This window comes from Watersipora subatra, chromosome 11 (genome assembly GCF_963576615.1).
Source record: "Watersipora subatra chromosome 11, tzWatSuba1.1, whole genome shotgun sequence".
Classification (NCBI taxonomy): Eukaryota; Metazoa; Bryozoa; class Gymnolaemata; order Cheilostomatida; family Watersiporidae; genus Watersipora; species Watersipora subatra.
Window position 1 is genome coordinate 9031220 of NC_088718.1, and position 18738 is coordinate 9049957.

The 18738-nt window shown below is 36.6% G+C and overlaps 2 protein-coding genes across 2 annotated transcripts; one reads left to right on the forward strand and one right to left on the reverse strand.

Annotated features, from left to right (window-relative positions):
- Positions 1 to 890: 890 nt before the first annotated feature.
- On the reverse strand, positions 891 to 1676 carry LOC137407790 (uncharacterized). Its single transcript, XM_068094172.1, has one exon. It carries the CDS (start codon positions 1674 to 1676, stop codon positions 891 to 893), a length of 786 nt encoding a protein of 261 aa, XP_067950273.1.
- A 5826-nt stretch (positions 1677 to 7502) lies between these two features.
- Positions 7503 to 18421, forward strand: LOC137407791 (uncharacterized). The gene is made up of 5 exons (XM_068094173.1): positions 7503 to 7647; positions 9595 to 9859; positions 11219 to 12259; positions 15792 to 15995; positions 16155 to 18421. The coding sequence occupies exons 1-5, from the start codon at positions 7503 to 7505 to the stop codon at positions 18265 to 18267; spliced, it is 3768 nt and encodes a 1255-aa protein (XP_067950274.1). The 3' UTR covers positions 18268 to 18421.
- Positions 18422 to 18738: the final 317 nt, after the last annotated feature.

Sequence of the window (18738 nt, forward strand, 5' to 3'; positions counted from 1 at the left end):
AGCCTTGATGACACTTTCTTTAAGAACATGGAAGGCCTTGTCACACTCGTCAGTCTAGTCAAACTCGACATTTTCATGAAGAAACTTGTAGAGGGGGGCTGCTTTGCTAGGCAGGTCAGCAATGTATGAGCCATAGTAGTTGATGTTGCCCAAAATGCCTGTAGCTCTTGTAAGTTCTGTGGTCGTGGAAGCTGTTCAATAGCCTCTATTGTAGAGGTCGAGGGAGTCTTGCTGTTCTTGTCTATTATGTGACCTAGGTATTCAACAGCATTCTTAAAGAACTCGCATTTCTCTCTTTGTATGCAGAGCCTGTACTCTTGTAGCCTAGCTAAGAGTTTGTCGAGATTAGACCAGTGCTCACTCTCACTGCTACCTGTGACAATCAGATCATCCAAGTATGCTGCAACTCCAGGTAAGTCAGCAATCATTGAGTCCATGTATCGCTGAAACTGTGCAGGGCTTGATGCCAATCCAAAACACATCCTGTTGTAGCGAAACAAACCACATTGAGTGTTGATAACACACAACTTCTTTGCATTATCATCTAACTCTAGTTGCAAGTAGGCATCTGCCAGGTCTATCTTGGAAAAGTGTACCCCACCTCTCAACTTCTCTAGCAACTCTTCAAGGCTTGGTAATGGGTGTTGATCAATTGATATTTGTTGGTTCAACATCTTGATATATACATCACCACATATACGCACTCTTCCATTTGGTTTGGAAGCTGCTACTATTGGAGCAAAATAATCACTAAAGTCCACATGTTCCAGAACACCAGCTTTAACTAATCGATCTAGCTCTTCATTTACAGCTTGGCGTCTAGAGAATGGCACTACCAGAGGTTTAGAAAAGCTTGGTGTGCTTCCTGGTTTCAAGCGTACTGGTACTTGTCACTTTTTACATCGGCCAAGACCTGCCTTAAAAACATCAGAGTACTTGGAGGAGAGTGCAGCGATTTTGTTCCTTAATCCAATAAGGTTACTTCCTGTGACAGTACAGGTAATATCACAACTACCTTGTGTCAATATAGCTAGTCCCTGCTGCGAGAGACCAAATTTGTCACTCCAATCTAGACCAAACAGGTTTGAACCTTGTGTTGGGTTTACAACAAAAAGTTTGAGATTTTGTTTTTCCACATCTCCTACCTTCACACTAACTGAACATTGTCCTTTAATCTGTAACTCACTCTGCCTATACGCTTTAGGATGGGTACTGACAGGTAAGAGAAGGAGTGATCCAAGACTTTGGTAGCCTTGCAAGTTAACTATAGAGCAAGTAGTCCCTGTGTCCCGTTGAAACATTGCATCATGACCATTGACAACAGTTTTGATCCAAACCTTTTTATTGACTCGTTGGAAAAGACTATCTGAAACTGCATGTACTGAATGATGAGGTTCACTTGCATCAGTGAGCACACTTAACACAGAGTTTTCAACTGTCCTAGCAGACTGTTCTGTCTGACTTTGTGCTGCTGTCTTAACCATACAGACAGCTTCAATGTGACCTTTGACCTCACATTTCCTGCAAACAATGGCTCTGCAGGAACCATTCTTTCTGTCATGTTTAATGTAACAGCTAGGGCAAGACTTCAACATACCTGTGTTCTGTGCATTAGCTTGTTGCTTTCCATTGGTTTGTTGACCTCGGCATGATCTTTGCTTGTACTGACCTGACATTTTGTTTACTGTGTTTTCAATATATGGAAAAGTTGTCTCCCCCTTGAGAATTTTATCGGTTTCTGTTGTCTTGATGAATGCTGCAGCCTGTTCTTAAGAACATCATTAAGAGAGGGATCAGCATTAAGTAGATACTGGCGACGTACATCAGCATGTGGCGTCTCTTTAATGATTATGTCACGAATTGGTTCATCAACATAACTAATGCCACAGCCTGTGCTTTTGCACGTGAAAGCACAGTGCCGTGCGAGTCCATGAAGTTCTGCAGCCCAATCAACATATGACTGACCGGTCTTCATCTTACATTGAGAAAATTCAAATCTTGCTGCCTGAACATGTATGGTATCTGCAAAGTGTTCATTAAGTTTCTCCGACAACTCAGTAAATGACTTGCTTGTAATATCCTCTGCGCCAAATAAGTTTGACAACAAGTCGTATGTCTCAGCTCCTACCCAAGATGGTAAGCATGCTCGTTACTACCACCCGATACACATTAAAGTGCTGATTAAAACGTTGAAGGTACTGGTTCCATTTTTCTTTACCCCTGTCGTATGCTTCAAACTTGGTTTTGGCGACAGCTACTGGTATTGATGCATCACTATCACTCTTGGTAGCTTCAAACAAGGAGATAAACTGCTTCTGTAGATCAGCGTTTTGCTGCTGGAACTGTTGTTGCTGTTTCTGCATAGCATCGATCAAAGCTTTTATGTTAGGATCCATAGCAAGAAAATAGAAAAATGCTGGCTGTGAGTCCACAATGTTTGTTCCTGACACCAGTTGTTGCATTGTATTATCACGAGAAGTATTGTATCACAGAAAACACAGCTAACAGGTAAGAAGCACATAAAGGAGCTGAATTAGTTAGCAAGCCCATAGCTATGGGTTATTAGACAATTATGTGATTATAGCACAGCTAAAAGAAAGCGTGACTGCACAGCTAATATGTAACAGCTACGATAAGTTTTATATTGAGCTTTTTATTGGCCTTTTAATTCACGTGAGAACATCACGTGACAAGACAATAGCCATACTGTAATGACTACGCCAGATAAATAAACGGATTCCAATCTATGACGGCTTTTCGGTTGTGAGCTTTTAAGAGCTTGTAATCGCATTTCCACATGTTTGGCCCCTACAACACAACAGAGTAAAACATGGTGAATTTTTTGATACCAAATAACTGTAATGTGAATTTTGTTGCAAGTCAACATTTAAGCTTGTAAGTTCAGCTCATCATATGGATCAGCTTCATTACACATTGCACAATAGATGTACTTACATACCGGATGGTTTACTTTTCCACGTCCGGCCATCTTTTTATGAAAATATCTAGAATATTGAGGTTTGTTGGCTAAGCATTCAGCTTTTCATAGACTCTTTGCTACAATAGCATTGTTACCAGTTATTTTTCAGTTAATGAAACTTCATAAATACACAATGAACACTCAAGGGGCTTCATAAAAGTAGCGCGCAAACCATTTAAAAGGATAATCCACAAGCACAAATGACACAATTGCGGTTAGGAGGTATTCAGAATGTCTAGAGCAAAAGCCTTTTTTTAAAGCACACCAAAGCAATAACAAGTTGCTATTGAGTAAAGTAATACGAAATACCAGCGGATCCATGTCATAAAGTACCAGTATAACAGCATGATTCAACTGTCTGGTACAAAAAACTAACTTTACAGAGAACCTTCTTAGCCTCTTAGGTGAACATCTGATGTCCCGAAGTTTTTAATTTTAATTGTAACAATTGAAACTCTCTGTTAAAGTTTTGATGTTAAGGTTGGGTTTTTAGTTCATTCTTTTTGTTATATGAAGAGACTTTGAGGCACTTCACAATCCTCTAAATCTTCTTAATACATCCTATTGGTTTGTCACTCATTTCTACAATGTTTTAGTTTGTTTCTACCAGTTTTACAATACAACTAACTTTTTCTCTGACATGACCTTATGCTAACTAATCTGTCACAGAAGTATTTGGTAGTAGCACTCAATTTAGCCGCAGAAAAATAGATTTCTGGTTTTTACTAATTAAACAACTATGTAACAAGAAGAACCTTTTGAATATAGCTTTTTGTTGCAGAAACTCTGATATGACAACTGTTTTAAAACTAGCAATTTGCTTTCAATGTTGAGTTTAAATTTATTATAGGCACTTTCAAACCCTCTACTGACAGAGACTTTATAGTGGGGGTACACCCAAAGCTCTCATATGCTAATCAAAAACTTCTGACAAATTTTAGGAGCAGTATTGTAGTTTAGCCTTGGTTAGGGTAGCCAAAGGTACAGGTATATGAGTTGTGATAATGTCTGTGGATGATGGAATAGAACCTACACAAGAATCATCTTTTAAAACCGTTGTCTAACAATTTAATGTTTTAGTCTGCAATACCCAAATTCCAGCGTTATAACTAATAGCTGGATGCCAGGCATTGAGCGGGTAATGTAAAAATATTTGCACTGAAAATATCCCTTTTAATAAAGGAGTTCTGTTTATTGCTGTTTACTGCGCTTATTTCTGTTTAATGTGTAACTGATACTGCAGGGCTGCAATGCCTACTATAAAAGTTCTGTACTGGTTACAATTATAGTCTTGTTTAGCATAAGAGTTTAAGCTTTTTTCTTTATGAATGAGCACAAATTTTGTTTCTGATATGGCTTCACTCTTTACACTAGCTAAGAGTGAAGCCATGAATGATTAGCAGGTGTAATAAGTATGTGCATTGTTCTAAAGTACAGTAACATGAGTTTGCTGTTTGGTGTTATGGATGGCATGCCTGCCTGCAGAACTGGATGTTGCCCGAGTTCAAATTTAGTGCCATGCCAAGTTTGGTCAGTAGTGTGACCTTGAACTATAATATCAGCCAGTAGTGTGACTTTGAACTAAAATATCAGTCAGTAGTGTGACCTTGAACTATAATATCAGTCAGTAGTGTGGCCTTGAACTATATTGTTAGTCAGTATTGTGACCTTGAAATATAATGTCAGTGAGTAGAGCGACCTTATACTTTAATGTCAGTCATTAGTGTGGCCTTGAACAGTCATGTTGTTCGAATTGAATAATGGTCTAGAAGTTTTCTTATCGCTTCTCACTTCTTATTTTCGTACCGAGTCAATTGTGCTATGAATGAGTAACTACAGTGCCTCTTGGATTACAATGTCTCTGGTATACGATTTTTTGTCTTACAAATCGGAAACGCTAGTTTTTTAGTTTTGCTGTACAAATCCTATTTCGCCAGACGAATTCATCAAAAAGTTTGCTCGAAACTCAAGTTTGGCAATGGGTGTGCTTATTATATAAAAATAATAAAGTTGCTAGTATATTGTTTACTGATAAACCTTCTCACAACGCTTGAAAGAATTATGATGACTTATTTCTTTCAGCTCAGCATTCCTCGTGTAAAAAGTGATAATACTTTCCCTTTAAAACCAGTAGCAAAGTAGGCGTTGCAATCTCTTCGAACAGAGGGTCAAGGATCAGGCAACTTCTCTTAGCCTGCTAACAAAAATTTACTTCATTACGCATTAAATAGAAAATCTTTGAGAACAGCGTCACTCGGGCTTTTTGTTGAATTAGGTAAAAAAAAGGTTTTAATGAGGTCAGCTAAAAGTTATAGTGAAAACGAATTCGGAAACCGGTAGATGATGAAATTTTAGCGATAAAAAGGTTGAAGCTTAGCAAATTAGTTAAAAATACATATGCTATTCGCCGAAATTCCTCCCACAATGCATGAAAAATACGATATTTGATTCAGTGTTATTTGTTATAGTGAAAACGAATTCGGAAACCGATAGATGATGAAATTTTAGCGATAAAAAAGTTGAAGTTTAGCAAATTAGTTAAAAATACATATGCTATACGCCGAAATTCCTCCCACAATGCATGAAAAAATACGATATTTGATTCAGTGTTATTTGTTATAGTGAAAACGAATTCGGAAACCGATAGATGATGAAAATTTAGCGATGAAAAATTTGAAGTTTAGCAAATTAGTTAAAAGTACATGCTAAAACTGAGCTGCAAGCGAGTGTTCAGTAAACTAAACTCATTAAGTTGAATTCAAAGTTTATGTTATACGTCTGTATCGAAGGTGAGAACTCTACGGTACGTACTGCTGTACATTCACATTGTACAGTACAATGTCACCTTTTACTACAGGTCATAACCAATAAATGCACTAAATCTACTGTAGATAACTATAGTTACTAAGGTTAACATATTGTTTTGTTACTAATTTTTAATATTGGCAGTATTTATATAAAATTTTAATGATTTTTACCAGGATATGTTTGCATTAAATAGTTTCTATGGGTTTCTATTCTCCTCTACATGACATTTTTGCTGGGAGATACCAACCTTGAAATGGATTAAAATTGTATGGTGAAGGTGGACTGCATGTTCGAATTAGACTTTAGAACCTTTATTGCATAATTTTAAGAATAGTGGTCATGCAAAGCAGTACCGACCGCTTTACATTACCTATCACAGTAGAGACCTGCTTTACATCACCTGTAACAGTAAAGAACTGTTTTACATCACCTATTACAGTAAAGACTTGTTTTACATCACCTATTACAGTTAAAACCTGCTTTGCAGTACCTATTACAGTAAAGACCTTCTTTACATCATCTATTAAAGTAAAGACCTGTTTTACATGAATTATTACAGTAAAGACCTGCTGTACATCACCTATTACAGTAAAGTCCTTCTTCACATCACCTATGGCAGTGAAGACCTGCTTTGCACCATCTGTTTTACTAAGGACCTACTTTACATCACTTATTACAGTAAAAACTTTTTATCACGGAACCCTTCACTGTTCTGTACCTTTGACTGTAAACTTTTGCTTTACAGCTCCAAGCATCAATTCAGAGAAATTCAACATAATGAACAAAAATAAATAACACATATTTTAATATAATAAACAATATGCAAAGTTTATTTTATTTAGCATTGAGAAGCATTGAGTGACGTATGATATCTTGTAGGATTAAAATCTTCGCCTACGATATTTGCCCTAATGATAACTTTGCATAGATCCTCTTTTTAAGTTTGGGAATATTTATACTTGAGTAAGCAATATACTTGAGTTAATATGGTATATTTTAACATCTAAAAAATGTCCAATAGCATCTGATTTTGATTAGCTGTTTTGCCAGCCAAAGCCAATTTATTCAGTCAGTTATTTTCGTTTAGGTAAATAAATTTATGAGCTCCCTCATACACTCTAATGATCCTTTGGGAATTGTATCTGAGAAAATTAAGAAGGTGTCAAATGGAGCCTATCTTATAGTACCAGTGCAATGTTTTGGCTTATTGTGGCTGAAATTATACATGGCGCAACGGAACCTAATCTGATCTTATTTGATACGAAAGTGACAGTCAGTGACTTAATCACGTCACCTAAATCTAACCATGCATGACTAATCTTCAATCACAGTTCGTTTGCGATTGGGACAAACGATTGCATTGCGTGTTATAATCGTTTTGCGTTAAACACGCTATTTCTAAAATGTTAGTCAGCTGTTGATACCGCTTACAACAAAGTAAAACTTGTAAACAGTTGACAACCGTCAGTAAATCTCAGAACAAATGATGGGTTACTTTAAGGTATTGCTGATAATGTTTATTTTACCATCAGCTATTCCACAGGATGACATATTAACCTACTTCATAGTCTGGAACGAAGTACCTACGGAAGTATATCTCGGACTACTAACAGAATCAGCAGAAGTTGTAAAAACACCTTTAGTAAATGGAACTTGCTTTCAGTATAACGTAAATGACTTTGATAGATGTAAGTACTACAGTGATTGCTGTGCCATGACACCATCTCGACCTCTAGAGCAACTGGCTCCAAAGACTTTCTCTTGTCATGATGGATATTATATAGTAGACAGATGTCCTCCAGTTACAGAGAACAAAGAGCTGAGAGATCTCTGTGAAGGAGATTTAGATGAGGAGTCAGGTAAGATCTTCAGTACCTAAATTGAAAGAAAATAATCTGTTCTAAACCTAAAAACCTTCCGATGTTATGAGGGAATTAAAGTTTGTGTCATTTTAGAAACTACATATGTCTGAATGACAAATAAAAATAATAAACTTTTCAATATTAACTTAGTTTTTAATGAATTACTAGTTCAAGTTGAAAAAATCAGGTGATTTTTATATTTGCTTGTCATAGTAAAACTTGTTTAGCAACAAAAGTTTCTAGTGGTTGCAATTTCTTTAGCGATGATGCACCTGAGAAGATCGATTGTCACAATCGTCAGAACTACGCTTTGATTTGAGGTCATTAAGGTTTGAATTCGATCCATTTTCTTTAGATTCGTACAGAAGGTGGTTTACAATTAAGTTTGAAGACTTGAAGACGTTTTGATGAATGATTAATATACTCTTCAGAAATATCGTATGACATAATGGTAGCCATTTTTTAAAGCAGCACCATCAAAATAATAATGACTATATCTGTGAAACATGTTTTAATCAAAGTCGATGCATGTTTAACTCTCTCTGGTACTTAGACGTAGATAAAAACCCGTTTAGCAAATTCGCCGAAGCTGCTGGCAATAATGACACTCTGCCTGAAGGAGAGGGCAAAATATAGGCAACCTTGACATCGCTTTGCCCTCAAAAGGGTTAAATTTATTTTCCCAAAATTCTGACCAGTTAGTCAAAAATGAATTGCCACCCTTTATTTGAACGTCACCTTCAAAATAACGTCAATGTAGGAAAAAGTTTGAAAAGCAGAGTGTAATGGCTGCCAAGTAAAAGTTTTTATGGTATATTTCATACATTTAAAAAACTACGAACTTATTTAATTATGCACATGTTATTACTAGGCTAAATACAATTGTCATAGAAGCTTTGATTATATCAAATGTATTGATATAAACACTAAAAATATACATCAACACTTAAAAAGTAAAGTTTAACCAAAATTCCCCCAAACAATGATTGGTATTTGGCTAGTCATTTAAAGCCTTCATTTTATCACTCAAACTACTATAAATGATTTGGTGAGGCCAGTTAGTTTTAACATTTACAGTGATTCTGCTGTTACGTGTATTAACATTCAACTGGATGAGTTCTGTGATATATGTTTGTTACTAGTTTTTATTTTTTCTCTCTATAGCCAGATCAAACCATATGAACCTGCTACTGGCAAAACATGTAATCTGATACCACCGGCGGCGCATGGGTCAGGCGGATGAAAACTAATCCATAAAAATGGTTTAGTTGCCAACAGCAACTAAACCATTTTTATGGTTCAGTTGCTGATGGCAACTAAACTATGAAAATGTTTAGCTTATGAAAACCCTCATAACAATAGTGCAAGTAAACTAAACGTCTTTACAGAACCACAAACAGCATCTGTAAAAGCAATGCGCTATACCAGTGATACACAGTGGAACCATCTGAATGGTTGGAATAAACAAACCTGTCAAAAGGAATTAAACGCTATCGTTTATTGACCTGCTTTTGCCCGCGCTGGATACTATTTCCTTCCTATCAAGAGAGTTAATATGATCAGGCGATAGCCGAAAATCACTTCAGCATTCACATTAAGCTCTATAGAATAAATGGCAAATTTAACTAGGTTCTTAGCTATTACAGAGTAAATTCATACATTATAATAGGAGCCTTTAACCCTAAATATATGAACCATAGTGATGTTTGGCCAGTCTCTTTAGCTTATTAACAGATTCTATGCTTGCTTAGGTCAACATCCTTGAGATGAAGCCTTTTAAAAGGATGTGCGGTCTTTGACTAGTCATCCGGTAGCCTTTGAATTATCTTTGAACCCACGGAGCATGATAGAAATGGATCATCAATTGCAATCAAACTTCATTTCTTTGGAAACCAACATAGCGCTTTGGATGTCCCATTTAGCATTCAGACATCACTGTTTTAGATATATCCATAAAAAAGTGGCCACTCCGAGAAAGAGTGAACCATCTGGTATATAAGAACATCTACTGTGCGATGTGTAATGGAGTTGATCCATACGATGAGTTTGATTTACAAGCTCAAAACTGGGTTGATGGATCAGATGAGAGAAATTCATCAATCTCTAAAGTAGAATGGTGGCCTGCTAAGATAGAGTGTCCAAAGGATTCTATTCAGAGCTACTTGGAAGACAGTCCAGACCATCAAAAGCTGATTGCTTTCATCACAAGGTAGATTTTTATGAGTGCCTTTAAATTCCTCATGCGTGCTGTTCATAACTCTTTCACTATTGCGCTAAATTCGCTATTCTCAATTCTTAATCTTATTAATTCAAACAGATTTCCAAAAAATCGATATACTGCTAGTAATTATGCAATATCCTGAAAATCAATGCACATTATGTTTTACTGTAACATGCATCTTATTTAGAACAGAGTTCTCTACAAGAAAAGTATAAAATTGTTTAGTGAATCTCACTCTCGCAAAATTTCTGGCGCTTTCTTGCGTTGAATGAATGCGGTGAGTTTCTTATTGCCATGATCATAGCAATTTGGTTTTCCCATGTTAAAAGATAGAAATGGAATTGCTTAGCAAAAAGATTTTCGATTAGATGCACGTGATTAGCAACAAGGTTGTTTCATGGGAGACTAAATTTGATTGGTCTAGCTAATGTGTATGCTTCGTAATGAAAAGAAAAGTGAAACCCTCTTGATAAGCCGATTCATCGGCTTGCAGTCTACTTCTATTATGACATTAAGACATTATAACGACTATTAAGACGACCCGTCGGCTTACTGTAGCGAAAGAGTTAAGTATGTGCGAAACATCTCTGATATGGCCTGGTGATATGCACTGAGCAATTGTCCATTTGTGTTTGAGAACAATGAGCGTAAAGCTCAAAAGACTTCTTCAAATAACTCTTGCTTTTCCATTCAGGATATGTTTTTAATAGATGACACAGAAATGCGTCAGCATTATTCTAGAATAAGGTAAAATCATTTATAACGTGGAATATAACGTCATTCATAACTGAGAACTAAGCTGAGCTACCTTAGCATTATCTGCATGACGTCTTGCACTACGGCCCACATTCATCAGTACAATTGTTATTTTGAAAATACTATCTATCAACTTTTATGAAGGTTGTCAATGAAAGCATCACATTGTTGCGGTTGGCTGAATCTTGTCGCGGTTGGCTGAATCTTACGTGTTGATAATACTATACAAAGATGACTGGACGACTAAGCTTCTGGTGCATGAGCCCTTATGGTGATGTTATTGAAAGTGTAGACTTTTGTAACTTTAGAAAAAAACCTTCCAGAAGAAAAAGGCCATTTTTCATAATGCTAGATATATTGCTAAAATAACTTCCAGTATACTAGAAATACTCCAAGTTCAATTGAAAAATATATTTTGGCTATCTATCAGTTTGCCGCATGATTTTAACTGTAGTAATTAAATATATTATATAAATGAAACATTTTTTTAAATGCAGTAAAAACTTACTGCAACTCTAAAATCCATTTTGAAATTTTGAATTTCGGTACTAGCAAAAACCGTTTATTTTTACTTGCTTGCTGCTTTTCCAGATCTTGCGATATCATCTTCTTGCCACCAGAGGCTCCAGATCTATGTTGGGAGTCCGAGAGATTGTGTCCAGTGGACTCTAGCGCTGAGTTAGTAAACCTATGTGAAACAGCACCTGCCAACTACATTAACATCTCAGAAACAGGAAAAATATATCGAAATCAGTTTTGTGCTTTGTGTAATGGAGTAACTCCTCACTCGTACAGCCAACCTGAGCTTGCCAATAAAACAGGAACTGTCCAACTTAAGTGGCAAAATAACAAGCTAGCAGTCTATCTGCAAAATGTAAATGAAATTGTTGCAATCATGAAGCCAACATTATGGAATAGCGATTCAAATTTTTATATTTTTGATTTTGCTAGCTTCACCAATGAGATGGATTTAACATGTTCCTTTTTTACTCAGACAGATCAGAATTTTTGTGAAGAACTTTTTTCATTTAGAGTTTCCGACGTGCAGAATGTTTCTAACCCTATTTGGAACCTTAGATCGTTGTCATGTTTTAGTCCTTTCCGCAAGATCTGCGATCAGTTTTTGATTAGTGCCACTTCTGAATGCTCACTGCCAGGATGTGGAGGCAATTCTGTTCTAGATCCTCACTCACTAAAATGTATCAACTTAACCAAATTCGTAATTGGAAATGAATCAGTACTAGAGAATAATGACTTACCTTGGCACTCACATTCCATCTGTTCCTATCAAAGTCAGTGTAAGTCAGTTGAACTAGGACTACTACAAACTCATGAACTCAACTGTTTCTGTGATGAACAATGTATCTACTACAATGATTGCTGTGAAGATTCACCATATCAAGCTACAGCGGAGACTAAATTACCAGACAACACATTTCACTGTAAAGAAGATGTTTCAGAGCAGATGGGAAGATACAATCCTAGTGATATACCATGGGGAGTAATGGAAGTAAACAGATGCCCTAGTGGATATAAAGATGATGAAACTAGAAGACAATGTGAGGAACCTCCTTTTAGAAACACATTGAGTCATCAGATGATTCCTGTTACAGATCCTACTACCGGAGTCAGGTGAGACCCTATAAATTTCTATATGATGTTGAAGTGATTAAAGCTTTTAGCTATTCTTTTGTGCAGTTTTTAGGTTGTGAGTTTGCTATGATGCTCAATTATATCTGATTTTTTTATCGTAAAAGTACTTTTTGAGCTAAAAGTTAAAAAGTCAGTCCAAGTTCATTCTGTTGAAACATTTTATTTGTTGATTCTCTAAAAATTCAATTTGTAGTGATTGGGATCTATTTTAGAGCTTGATAATGTAAATGTACTCTTTACCAACTGATTGTATAGGTGTAGTCATTATAATGTACTAGTCCTTTACAGTCTCAAGTGCTCCACAGATTTTCCGCCGTGTCAATAAAGCACAGCGATCAAGCATACGCTCAACCATACATACATCCATACATCCATGATACATACAAGCATATGCATACCAATGTTCCAATTCCTCATGCATTCTGTTCTTAAACACAGGTGTTCTTTAGCGGGATATTGCCGAAGCCGAGCCCGGGCCAGCCTACACACTAGTGTTGGGCCAGGATCTAATTTAGTGCCGGATTGGATATCCTTGCACATTTTTATCGGTTTTTCTGGTATCGGTATCCTCGGTATTTACCATCTTCGGTATCCTTTGCCAACTAAGAAAGTTCAGTATTGTCGGTACTATTGTTTGGTATGTGGTTATCAGTGTGTCTTTAAATGGTTTAAAAGTGCAAAAAGTAGCCTGTGCAAAAAAACATTCTTTAGTCAGCAGTATATTGTTACGGCAAAGAGTCTCCTTGTTTTAGAAAGCCAAAAAAGAAAAGAAAGATGGAAATATAATTTTTATGATAAATGTTTTTATTGTTTATTCTATTAAAAAATATAGTTATTGATACAAACGTTATGTATAATAAAGAACAGATAGATAATGGCAATGGGCTCTCTTTGTTAAATATACTGAAACAGTTTAAAAAAATCTTACTATCACATATTGTAATCAGGTAATGTAATCACATAATTATACGCAGTCCAATTAGAGTCCAGTCCCGTTAGAGTCTTTATACGTCCTCCCATCTGTGTAGAACTCCCAAACCTTCGAGGCTGGTGGCATTATAAATGTAACGTAATATAATAGTAGATACAGTAAGCGTGGAAATTTTTGTTGAATTTGTTCGCCAATGCGTGCTGAGATTGGCATGTTCGTTGTGAAACGTTTTAAAAATCTCTCCGGATATCCGTATAAACATATATCGGTAGGCTTTTACGGATAAATACCGATCATATCAAACCGGCCGCGGATACCTAGCTGACACCAAAAATGCTTGGTTTCCTCGGATACCGAGAATCTCTCGGTATCGGTAAGAGTGGATAACCCAATACTGGCCCAACACTACTACTACACACACACGGAAACAACAAAGGTCCACGTAGTTATGAGCAAAAACAAAAGTATCCACCCAAATATCTCACCAATCCAATGAGCAGCACACACAAAAACTAAACCAATCGACAGAGCCACCCATCATGTCAAAATATTTCAAGTTTCAAGTCATGTCTTGCACAACTCACCTTATGATTTCTCAAAACTTGTCCCAAAGTCCCTATTAATTTGACAATGTCCGATTGCTGTTTTAGAAATGGCCGGCACTAGCCTAGCCTAACGTCTTGATTCAACATTTCAGTAACTATCGGGGCATTGCTGAGTTCTCGGGAACCTTTTGATTCCCTCTTTTAGCAATGCCCTGATAGTTACTGAGATGTTGAATCTGGACGTTAGTTGGCTAGCGGCGACCATCTCTAAAACTGCAAACGGACAGTCTCAAATTAGTAGGGACTTTGAAACAAGTTTTGAGAAACCACAAGGGGAGTTGTGCAAGACATGACTTAAAACTTGGAATATTTTGACATGATGGGTGGCTCTGTCGATTGGTTTAGTTTTTGTGTGTGCTGCTCATCAGATTGGGGAGGTATTAGGGTGGATACTTTTGTTTTTGCTCATAACTACGTGGATCTTTGTTGTTTTTTTGTGTGTGTAGACTACGGCCTGGCCTCGGCTTCGGCAATATTTTGCGAAAAGACACCTGTGGTTCTTAAATATGCGTAAAGAATCTCTGGTATTGTCTGGTGATATGCGCTGAGTAATTGTTCATTTGCGTTTGAGAACAATGATAGCTAGCGTAAAGCTCAGGAGATTTTTTAAAGCCCATGGATGGTTCATACAGTTGCTAGCGCGTTGGGTGACAAAAATCAATGACCTGAGTCTCTTGTCCCGTACGATGCAATTCTTTCCATCCCAACTGTGGCTTTGTGCAGACCCGTGGCAGGCTATGGTTATAGTAAAAATTATTGGCTTTGACTAAGTTAAATTTATGCATTGAGTTACAGAAGTAGAACTCCCATACTTGCAACAACCGCTGTTAAAAGATCAACGATGCATGAAGTCTTGATAAAGTGCAGCATTTTTTCGATCAAGCTGAATAGAAATACAAAAAGGCAGTACCTACAACTGGTCAAAATTATTAGCTAATGATTACAAGCCAAACAGGCAAATGTTAAATATATTACCTGATTTGACAGCTATCCGAACATTGTAATTACGGTGCATCAAAAATGTAGGTCCTAGGTTTCATTTGTTTGATTACTGGGAAGAAGAGGGTGATTTTTTTGTTCCTTTTTACAATCAATTTTAACGGAAGCTAAGCTAATGTTCTTATGTCTCTGTAGTAAGTATTTTTCAAAAACTCTATGAATATTAAAAAGCGATGAAGACAAAGTAACTTTTTTAACCAAAGGTATGAGACTTGTAAACTGTTTTATTGCATACACTCTTGTCTTATTTACTCTTACAGCTTAGGTTGAATTGATTTAAATCAATTTGAAGTGATTTGAAGTGACTTGATTTGAACTGATTCCATTTTTGGCAGAATTTAAAGATGTAAGCTCACCTCAACTTGCTTTAAATTCACCAAATGAATGTTGATATAAAACTTACCGAATCTTACTTCTTAAATGTACTGTTACTACAAATCAGTTTATATCGTGAGGCATATCAAATATGTGAGAGAGCAACCAGTGTGGTCTACCTTAATCAGTTTTTACTGCAACAAAATTTCCTTAAAATTTACCAATTAGACAGAGTTAGTCAAAACATTCGAGTTAGACAATTGTAAGTCACTAAATGTTGTTTCGGTAAAATTTTATTTTGTTAATTTGTGCTCTTTTTTCGTGCAACTCCGTTTATCCATTTTTTATTCTTTTTTGCCTGTTTCTTAAATCACCTCGCAGAGTAAGAGGCAAAATGTTTTTTTCTTTGATTCTTCACAAATTAGGCATACTGAAGGCGGTAGAACAATGGGTGAATGGTTGCCAATAAAGATGGTTAATCTGCCTCAAAAGCAAACTTCAAGTTTGTTTGAAAAATCATTTTTATCATGCCAAAAGCATTTCTTCCAAACGAAAATGTTAAGGAAGTCAATTTTTCTACAGTTATAAAAATTCAATGTACAACATAAAATCCAACCTTCTTGTTACAGCTTCTTAATTTATCTACTTTTTGTCATTTCAGATATGCCAATTGGTACTGTGCCCGATGCCACAACATCAGCAGTGTTCAGTTCTGGAGGATGGACATTGGTTGCTATGAGGTGGCAAACGATAATTGTTCAATCCTTCTAAACATGCCTTCTGGACCTTCTGAAAGAGGCTTTGCTGAAGCCTTCAGAAATGACACAACACTGGATACGCTGCAAGAGGCTTTCAAATTGAACAGGTTAGATACTTCATAAAACTGCCTGATTAAGAAGTTAAACTGGTTGAAATAATATTTCATTAAGTTGGCAATGAACTAAATGAACTTAATAAAAGTGAGAACATTTTCTTTACAAGCAGAATGTAAAATACTCATGTTTTTGCAATATTTCTCCTTTAGATGCCGAATCAAACAGTATCTACCAACAACGAACACACCCGCAGTCCGTAGATGTAATTACGATGCAGGAGAATATATATCCACCTGCCCTCCTCATACTAAAGACTGGGTGATTTCTGATAAGTGTGAGAATTCTCCAGCTTCTTTTGTTTTTCAAGGCGGTAATTTGAAACAGATCATTAGCCGAGATTATTCTTTTCCCATCTCATCACAGGAAATCAGTTATTCGAATTCGAAGACAGTAGGATTCACAACTTACGACCCATCATCTAAGTATAGAAATAGTTACTGTGCCAGCTGCCATGGTATGGCCTGGTTGGGCTGTCATACCAAAAGTACCCTTAAGATATCCAGTGAAGATCGTAACTTGTACATGCAATACGAGTCAGAAGTAGATAAGTTTCTCTTTGTATACAGAATAGACTTGAATAAGAGATCTTGTAGACTAGACTCAGACTCAGCTCTACTTTACAGTGACTATACAACGGGTTGGGACACATGTACCACTATTAGTTCACAACTTAAACAGTGTGACTGTCAGTCTATTTTAAACTTGGAAACTGGTGACTGTCTCCCATTACCTTACTACAGCAATACAAACTGTTTAAACAGCAACTATAGTGCAGAAACATTTGAGTTGTCTTCTTATGCAGTTGCAAATTGTGGAGAGAATTTCACTTACACACCTTTGCCAGTCGATTTGGCACTAAATCAATGCATGACTTGTTTCAGTACCCCATCAGAGTGTGTTAGTGTATATTACTATGTGCTTGACCATTTCGGTCCAACATTTGAATATCCAAGCATACATTGCGCCTCAGAAGTTTTCAAACGCTGCAGCCTTCCTTCTCGTAATGATATTTGCATTACTGGATCTTTGGGAGGAGCCAAAGGCTCTGGTACTTCACATTCTGGCCGAGGGGCTAAACTATCTTTGCTCAATGCTGTGGCAATTTCTTACTTTCCAACCAAATTTGATTTTTTTATTGAACTGGATCAAGTTGCTATCGATGGATTTGAGCAAGTTTTTTCCACTTTCACAGACAAACCTCTATCTACTTGTTCTGAATATTCCTTGGTCAACCAGTCTCAACGAGAATGGTTGGTGTGCAATGGTGGCAGCTTATATGATGTTAGCAACAACAATGTCTACAGTGATTATATTTTGAGGGGGGCTGAGCTGAGAATCTGTACTGATTACGTAGAGGCTGAATTTACTCTTTACGCCTACAATTATGTTTTTTCAGCTCTCTCCGTGGCATCTATCATTGGCTATACCTTATATTATTTTGTCAAGGCTAAGAGGTCAGTCACAGGTAACTTTGTGATCAGCTCTCTCCTCACTCTTGCTGTCGCTCTTGTCTGTTACTGTCTTGTATACACAGGTTCCTTTATTGGTTGTAGAGTTATTGCTACACTGAATCAGTATTTGTTAATTAGTGTTCAAGTCTGGACTAATGCTATTGGTATTTGGATGGTAAGAGGTATAAGTACCCTGAGGAGAGCAAGTGATTCAGGGGTGAAAACTTATATTGGTTATGCTGCCTACGCTTGGTTGACTCCGCTAGTGTTTGTTATCTTAGCCCATGCACTGCACTCGACGAAGGTAGAAATATTTTATCCTGTATATACAGATAATATCTGCCTTATATCCAGTGGTTGGACTCGTCTTCTCTTGTTCACAGGTCCTATATATTTCTATATTTTGTTAAACTCAGCACTGTGTATATCTGCATCAGTCAAGGTTGTTAAAGCTGGTACTAGCATCACAGCTAATGATAAAAAGAAAACACAGAAAAAGTTGATAGCTGTAATAAAACTTCAGATAGTTTTCGGCTTTCACTGGATTCTATTGTTGTTCAATTCAATTCCTAAAGTAAATGCAGATGCAGTATATGTGATATTAAATGTCTTTTTAACTCTGCAAGGGGTTATTCTTGTTGTCGTGCAGTTTGTGACTCTTAAAAACCTGAACAAATTAAAGTCAGCAGTTGCTTCTCTGGCGACCAGTATATCTATGACTGGCGACGTATCTGATAAAACTGTTAGTCAGTCTGAAGGATCGACATCAAATTTTATAGAGCTTGCAGCTCATCGTAATATCAAAAGCTAAGAGCATTGCTTACCTAATCATATTCTTTTATCAAATTCTATACACCTAGTCACAGTGCTCTCAGCTTCCTAACTGTACCACTGATTATACTATTACAATACTCGTCTTTTTTACTGTGATTTGTGTTTGTCTCGTGCTGCTACATCTTATCTACCTCATTTTTACCATTTTAATATTATGTTACTAAATACATGTATATCAGTAAACAGAGTTAGTTTTCTCTGTCTTGGTGCTTCCTATGGCATTTAACTATTGTTGTTTCGATGACACAGTTAATCAGCAAATTTACGACATCCACAAGATGGAAATAGCAAAAGATCCGCAAGTGAAGTGAGTTTTATTACTCACACATTGTTGTCTAATGTCCAATGCTTGCGAAAGATGAAATGGCACTTGTGAATGCTATGCAAGACAATGCTGCACCTGCTATTCCATTTTAAACATGTTCCACATTTCAGTCATTCTAATTTT